Here is a 7,500-nt window from a genome sequence, read left to right on the forward strand (position 1 = left end):
GCACGCGGTCCATCTCCCGCCGGTGCAGCGACGTCGCCGCAAGGAACCGCAGGACTTGCTTGCTCGCCTCCGTTTTGCCCGCGCCGGACTCGCCTGCGGGAAGGGAGGAGGGGGGAGGTGAGTATAGGGAGGGAGGAGGGAGGGAGGGGGGAGGGGAGTATAGGGAGGGAGGGAGGGGGGAGGGTGGGGGGAGGTGAGTATTGGGAGGGAGGAGGGAGGAGGGAGAGGGGTGAAGGGGGGTGGAGGTGAGTATAGGGAGGGAGGAGGGGAAGGGGGGTGGAGGTGAGTATAGGGAGGAAGGAGGGGGAGGGAGGGAGGTGGTGGAGGTGAGTATAGGGAAGGGGAGGGGGGTGGAGGTAAGTATAGGGAGGGAGGATGTTCTGTGTGAGTGTGTGTGTGTGTGTGTGTGTATGAGAGTGAGAGTGAGAGTGAGAGTGAGAGTGAGAGTGAGAGTAAGAGAGAGAGAGAGAGAGAGAGAGAGAGAGAGAGAGAGAGAGAGAGAGAGAGAGAGAGAGAGAGAGAGAGAGAGAGAGAGAGAGAGAGAGAGAGAGAGTGAAAGTGTGTGTGTGAGAGTGATAGTGAGAATCAGAATGAAAATGAGTGAGACAGAGAATGAGAGTGAGTTAGAGAAAGAGAGTGAGGCCCCATGTTAGCGTGGTGCCCGGGGGAAGAGTACCAACAATAACAGTGCCACTACCTGTGACGTCATGACACTTGAGCAAGAGCAGACACCTGAACGCATTGTCTTGCAAGGACAGAAACCGGCCTCACTCTCGCTCACTCACACATGCACCCCGGGCCCTGAGAACAAACGCGCAGAACACAACACATACATAAGGACACGCACGCAACACAACACATCCACACGGAAATACATAAAACGCAATACATCCACACGGCTGAACACATCCACATACTGTACAATGTACATACATACGTACACGAAAGCGAAGACTCAAACGCACACACCTTGGATATTTACATTCCCACGCGAGCAAAAAAACAAAAAACGTACACACGTACACATCCACGAACGACACGCAAACATATATCCTACCCCTCCCCTTCCCCCTCCCCCTCCCCCAACCCGCCCCTCAAATCCAACCCTGTGTCCCCCTACCCCTCCCCCTCCCACACACTCAATATACACACACTGGGTGGGTTCTCAGCCTGCCTGCCCCCGGGGGAAGCGTTCCCAAGGGGGAGAGAATAGCTTGTCTTCGAGGTGGGTGGGTGGGGAGGCGAAAAAGGGGAGGGAGGGAGGGGGAGGAAAGGAGTAGAAGGCGAAGGGGTAGAAGGCGGGAGGATGGGGAAGGAACGGGAAGGGGTAGAAGGGGGGAGGATGGGGAAGGAACGGGAAGGGGTAGAAGGGGGGAGGATGGGGAAGGAAAGGGAGGGGAGAGAAGGGGGGAGAATGGGGAAGGAACGGGAGGGGAGAGAAGGGGGAGAGAAATAGGGAAGGAAGAGAAGGAAGAGGAAGGGGTGGAAGTGGGAAGAAGGGGATGGAAGGGGGTAGTTGAAGGGGAAGAGGAGAGGATGGGGGAAAGGAGGCAAGAGGAGGAAGGGGATGAGTGGCGAGATGATAAAGAGATCAAGGCAGGAGAACCGACAGAGAATAAACAGACAACGGATGCAGAGGAGAGGGGAGAGAAAGCAGAGAGCATGGCAGAGAGTGAGGAGAGGGGAGAGAGAGGGAGGGAGAAAGAAGAGAGAGGAAGAAGGGAGGGAGGGAGGGAGAAAGAAGGGGAGAGAGGGGGAGAGGGAGAGAGAGAGAGAGAGAGAGAGAGAGAGAGAGAGAGAGAGAGAGAGAGAGAGAGAGAGAGAGAGAGAGAGAGAGAGAGAGAGAGAGAGAGAGAGAGAGAGTAAGAAAGACAGAGACGTTGTAGAGGGAAGAGGAAGGGGGGGGAGATAAAGAAACAAAGAAACAAAAACAAGGGCGAAGGAGGAAGGCAAGGGAGGAGAAAGAATGAGTTACACGAGGGGGGGGAGCCTTAAAATAGAACACGAGAGGAGGGAGAAAAGACTCTACATGGTAACAGCGAAAGAACACACACACACACACACACACACACACACACACACACACACACACACACTTACACACACACTCACACGCACACTCACACATACACTCACACATACACAAACACACACGCTCACACATACACAAACACACACGCTCACACACACACACACACACACACACACACACACACACACACACACACACACACACACACACACACACACACACACACACACACACACATAAACACACACAACACACACAAACAAATACGCCCTTACACTCACACATACACACAAAAAATATCTACCGAACAAACAACCAATAACTGCATAAACTTGAACGATAAAAAAACAAAACAAAAGACTGGCCAAAGCGTAACTCTGACATCATCACATCGCACATGGCCACAGGAATGCCACTTCAGCCTGAGGTAAACAGGCGTTGTATCACCGCGATGGAGCCTCATCCTGCTCTCCTCCCCCCCCCCTCCCTTTCTTTCTCTCTTTCTGTCTATTTCTCTCTCTTTCTCTGGCGCTCTCTCTTTCTTTCTTCCTCTCTCTGGCGCTCTCTCGCTCGCTCGCTAGCTCTCTCTAGCTCTCTAGCTCTCTCTCTCTCTCTCTCGTTTTATTTTAAAAAATGGAGAGAGGGAGAGGGAGAGGGAGAGGGAGAGAGAGAGGGAGAGGGAGAGGGAGAGGGAGAGGGAGAGGGAGAGGGAGAGGGGGAGGGAAAGGGAAGGAGGGGGAGGGAGTGAGAGAGAGAGAGAGAGAGAGAGAGAGAGAGAGAGAGAGAGAGAGAGAGAGAGAGAGAGAGAGAGGACAAGAGAGAGAGAGAGAGAGAGAGAGAGAGAGAGAGAGAGAGAGAGAAGAGAGAGAGAGAGAGAGAGAGAGAGAGAAAGAGAGAGAGAGAGAGAGAGGACAAGAGAGAGAGAGAGAGAGAGAGAGAGAGAGAGAGAAAGAGAGGAGAGAGAGAGAGAGAGAGAGAGAGAGAGAGAGAGAGAGAGAGAGAGGAGAGAGAGAGAGAGAGAGGAGACAGAGAGAGAGAAGAGCGAGAGAGAGAGGAAAGAGAGAAGAGAGAGAGGGGAAAAGAGAGAAAGAGGAAGAGAGAGAGAGAAGGAAAGAAAGAGAGAAGGAGAAGAGAAAGAGAGAGAGAGAGAGAGAGAGAGAGAGAGAGAGAGAGAGAGAGAGAGAGGAAAGAGAAAGTGAAAGAGCGAGAGCACCTGATCACCACTGCAGCCACACTCCTCGAACCGGAAATGCCCCGCGAGCGAGGAAGAGCTCAGCAGTCTCGTCTCTTTCTCTTTCTCTTCCTGCGATGAGAAAGAGAGAGAGGAGGGGGGGGGGGTTGAGGTGACGGGGAGTGGGAGGGAGAGGGGGAGTGGGATGTGAGGGGAGGGGAGGAGGAGTGGAAGGAAGAAGGGGGGGAGGAAGTGGGATTGAGAGGGGGTGGTGAGAGGAGGGGAGGGTGAGGGGGAGGGGGGAGGGAGAGGGGGAGGTGAGGGGAGGGAGAGGGGGAGGTGAGGGGAGGGAGAGGGGGAGGTGAGGGTAGGGGAGGGGGAGGGAGAGGGGGAGGTGAGGGGAGGGGGAAGGAGAGGGGGAGGTGAGGGGAGGGAGAGGGGGAGGGAGAGGGAGAGGGGGAGAGGGGGAGAGGAGAGAAAGAGAGAGAGAGAGAGAGAGAGAGAGAGAGAGAGAGAGAGAGAGAGAGAGAGAGAGAGAGAGAGAGAGAGAGAGAGAGAGAGAGAGAGCTCACAAGTTGGTCCAGAGAGAGAGAGAGAGAGAGAAGAGGGCGGGGGGGGGGGGGCTGCGTTTTGTGGGCGGGGGAGTCTCACGGCACTATTTTTAATTTGGATGAGAAAGGGGGAAGACGAGAGAGGGTCTCTTTACTCCCTTCTCCCTTCCCTCTATCTTTATATATCCCTCCATATTTCTCCTTTCTCACTCTGTCCTTTTCACTCCCTCTCTCCATTTCTCTCCCACTCTCCTTTTCTCTCCCACTCTCCTTTTCTCTCTCACTCTCTTTTTCTCTCCCTCTCTCTTTTTCTTTCCCTCTCTCTTTTTCTCTCCTTCTCTCTTTTTCTCTCCTTCTCTCTTTTTCTCCCCCGCTTTCATTGTTTTTCCCTTCTCATTTTCTCTCCTTTCTTTCTTTCTCTCCCTTCTCTTTCTCCTTTCTCCTTTTCTCTCCCTCTCTCCTTTTCTCTCCCTTTCTCTCTTTCTCTCTTTCTCTACCTCTCTCCTTTTATCTCCTTCCCATCCCTCTGTCTTCTCTCCATCTCCCATTCTCCCGACTTTTAACTTTTCCTATTTTGCAATCAGGTTTTCTTCTCCTCTTACTACTAATTTACTAATATTGCTTCTATGATGATGATGGTGAGAGTGAAAATAAAGAATAAGTAAATAAACAAAAACTACTAATACTAATACTACTACCAATAATAATAATAATAATAATAATAATAATAATAATAATAATAATAATAATAATAATAATAATAACAATAATAATAATGATAACAACTACAGTAATGATATTATAAACATTATAAAATAAATATTAATAATAATAATAATAGATGATGATAATGGCAACAACAACATTTATATCAATATCAATAACATATCATGAATAATTAAATTAAAACAATAACAACAAAAAACATCGTGATCATAACAGTGATCACAATACATCTTAATGGAAATAATAATAGTAATGATAGTAAAAATAAAATCATAATCATAATTATATCAAAATCAATATAAATAACATCAATAATAAAAAAATAAACACACATACGAACAAAAACGAAAAATTTCCAAACGAAAGAAACAAAATTCCTCCCAGGAGAGGGGGGTAGGGGGTAAGGGGGGGGACTAACCTGAGATGAGGATGCAGTGATCTGTCACCTCGGATGTCATGGTCCTGTAGGCGTTCTCTGTGATGGCGAATCTGCAAGAGGGAGATAAAAAATGTGATAAAGGGGGAGAAATAAGGATGATGGGAGAGAAAAGGTGATAAAGGGGGAGAAATGAGGATAATGGGAGAGAAAACATGATAAAGGGAGAGAAATGAGGATAATGGGAGAGAAAAGGTGATAAAGGGGGAGAAATGAGGATGATGGGAGAGAAAAGGTGATAAAGGGGGAGAAATGAGGATAATGGGAGAGAAAAGGGGAGGAAATAAGGATAATTGGAAAGAAACAAAAATAAAGGGGGAGAAAGGGTGATAAAGAGGGGGAAATGAGGATAATGGGAGAGAAAACATGATAAAGGGAGAGAAATGAGGATAATGGGAGAGAAAACATGATAAAGGGAGATAAATGAGGATAATGGGAGAGAAAACATGATAAAGGGAGAGAAATGAGGATAATTGGAAAGAAAAAAAATAAAGGGGAGAAAGGGTGATAAAGAGGGGGAAATGAGGATAATGGGAGAGAAAACATGATAAAGGGAGAGAAATGAGGATAATGGGAGAGAAAAAGGTGATAAAGGGGGAGAAATGAGGATAATTGGAAAGAAAAAAATAAGGGGGAGAAAGGTGATAAAGAGGGGGAAATGAGGATAATGAGAGAGAAAAGGTGATAAAGGGGGAGAAATGAGGATAATGTGAGAGAAAAGGTGATAAAGGGGGAGAAATGAGGATAATGGGAGAGAAATAATGGAATTGGGAGAGGAATGATAATAATGGAAAACAAATGGTGGTAATGGGAGAGAAATTATGGTAATGGGAGAGAAATGATGATAATGGGAGAAAAATAATCACGGGCGATAAAGGAGGGAGTGGGGAGTGGTGTCATGGATGGAGGAAGAAGGGAAGAAGGGAGGGAGGGAGGGATGGGTGGATGGAAGGATGGAAGGTGGGGAGGGAGGGAGGGAGGGAGGGAGGGAGGGAGGGAGGGAGGGAGAGAGAACAAGAGAGAAAAAGAGAACAAGAGAGAACCAGAAAGAGAAAGAATAAAAGAAAGAGAAAGAACAATAAGAGAAAGAGCAGGAGCATAATATAAAATACAGGAGCAGAGAATGCGCGCGCCAGCAGCAGACAAGCAAGCAAGCAGGCAGGCAAGCAAGCAGGCAGGCAAGAAAGCAGGCAGGCAAGCAGGCAGGGGGGAATCCAAGTCAATTGGCGAGGAATCCAAGCGTCCTCGCCCGAGTGGCCGAGTAACGCGATCCCCTCGACGCCTCTCCATGCCACCTCGGCACACGCGCCTAAGGGGGGGGAAGGAGGGAGGCAGGGAGGGGGGAGGATGAGGTGGAAGGAGGCAGGGAGGGAGGGGGGAGGATGAGGGGGAAGGAGGCAGGGAGGGGGAGGAGGAGGGGAAGGAGGCAGGGAGGGAGGGAGGGAGGGGGAGGAGGAGGGGGAAGGAGGGGGGGGATAAGGAGGGCTGGAGGGGGGGTGGGGGGGAGGAGGGAGGGAGGGGGGGTGAGGGGGAAGGAGGGAATTGGAAGGAGGGGTGGATAAGGAGGGAGGGAGGGGGGATGAGGGGGAAGGAGGGAGGGAGGGGAGAGGATGAGGGGGGAGGAGGGAGGGAGGGGGAGGAGAGGGGGAAGGAGGCAGGGAGGGAGAGGGGAGAATGAGGGGGAAGGAGGCAGGGAGGGAGGGGGAAGGAGGGGGGAGGGATTTGGAAGGAGGGGGTGGATAAGGAGGGAGGGAGGGAGGGGGAGGATGAGGGGGAAGGAGGGGGGAGGGATTTGGAAGGAGGGAGGGAGGGGGGAGGATGAGGGGGAAGGAGGCAGGGAGGGAGAGCGAGGATGAAGGGGAAGGAGGCAGGGAGGGAGGGGGAGGATGAGGGGGAAGGAGGGAGGGAGGGAGGGGGAGGATGAGGGGGAAGGAGGCAGGGAGGGAGGGGGAGGATGAGGGGGAAGGAGGGGGTGGATAAGGAGGGAGGGAGGGGGGTGGATGAGGGGGAAGGAGGCAGGGAGGGAGGGCGAGGATGAGGGGGAAGGAGGCAGGGAGGGAGGGGGAGGATGAGGGGGAAGGAGGGAGGGAGGGGGAGGATGAGGGGGAAGGAGGGGGGGGGGGAGTGGAAGGAGGGGGGGGATAAGGAGGGAGGGAGGGGGGATGAGGGGGAAGGAGGGAGGGAGGGGGGAGGATGAGGGGGAAGGAGGGAGGGAGGGGGGAGGATGAGGGGGAAGGAGGGAGGGAGGGGGGAGGATGAGGGGGAAGGAGGGAGGGGGGGGGAGGAGGGGGAGCGAGAGGGAGGGGGGAAGGAGGCAGGGAGGGAGGGGGAGGATGAGGGGGAAGGAGGGAGGGAGGGGGAGGATGAGGGGGAAGGAGGGGGTGGATAAGGAGGGCTTGAGGGGGGATGAGGGGGAAGGAGGGAGGGAGGGGGGAGGGGATTGGAAGGAGGGGGTGGATAAGGAGGGAGGGAGGGGGGATGAGGGGGAAGGAGGGAGGGAGGGGGGAGGATGAGGGGGAAGGAGGCAGGGAGGGAGGGCGAGGATGAGGGGGAAGGAGGCAGGGAGGGAGGGGGGGAGGAGGAG

At 52.4% G+C, this 7,500-nt stretch overlaps 1 protein-coding gene across 4 annotated transcripts in view; it reads right to left on the reverse strand.

Annotated features, from left to right (window-relative positions):
• The window catches only part of Myo61F (unconventional myosin 61F), a 97,011-nt gene that overhangs the window by 22,110 nt on the left and 67,401 nt on the right, over positions 1-7,500 (reverse strand). For all 4 annotated transcript variants that reach the window (XM_086552028.1, XM_086552026.1, XM_086552027.1 and 1 more), the window contains exons 4-5: positions 4,899-4,969; positions 1-93 (exon numbers count right to left, since the gene is read on the reverse strand). The exon at positions 1-93 is cut by the window's left edge and continues 116 nt beyond it. In XM_086552028.1, coding sequence (XP_086408154.1) covers positions 1-93; positions 4,899-4,969 — 164 coding nt within the window. The remainder of the gene's footprint in view (positions 94-4,898; positions 4,970-7,500) is intronic.

This window comes from Penaeus japonicus, unplaced genomic scaffold (assembly GCF_977035675.1).
Source record: "Penaeus japonicus unplaced genomic scaffold, GWHDUDI00000001_assembly GWHDUDI00000026, whole genome shotgun sequence".
Lineage (NCBI taxonomy): Eukaryota > Metazoa > Arthropoda > Malacostraca > Decapoda > Penaeidae > Penaeus > Penaeus japonicus.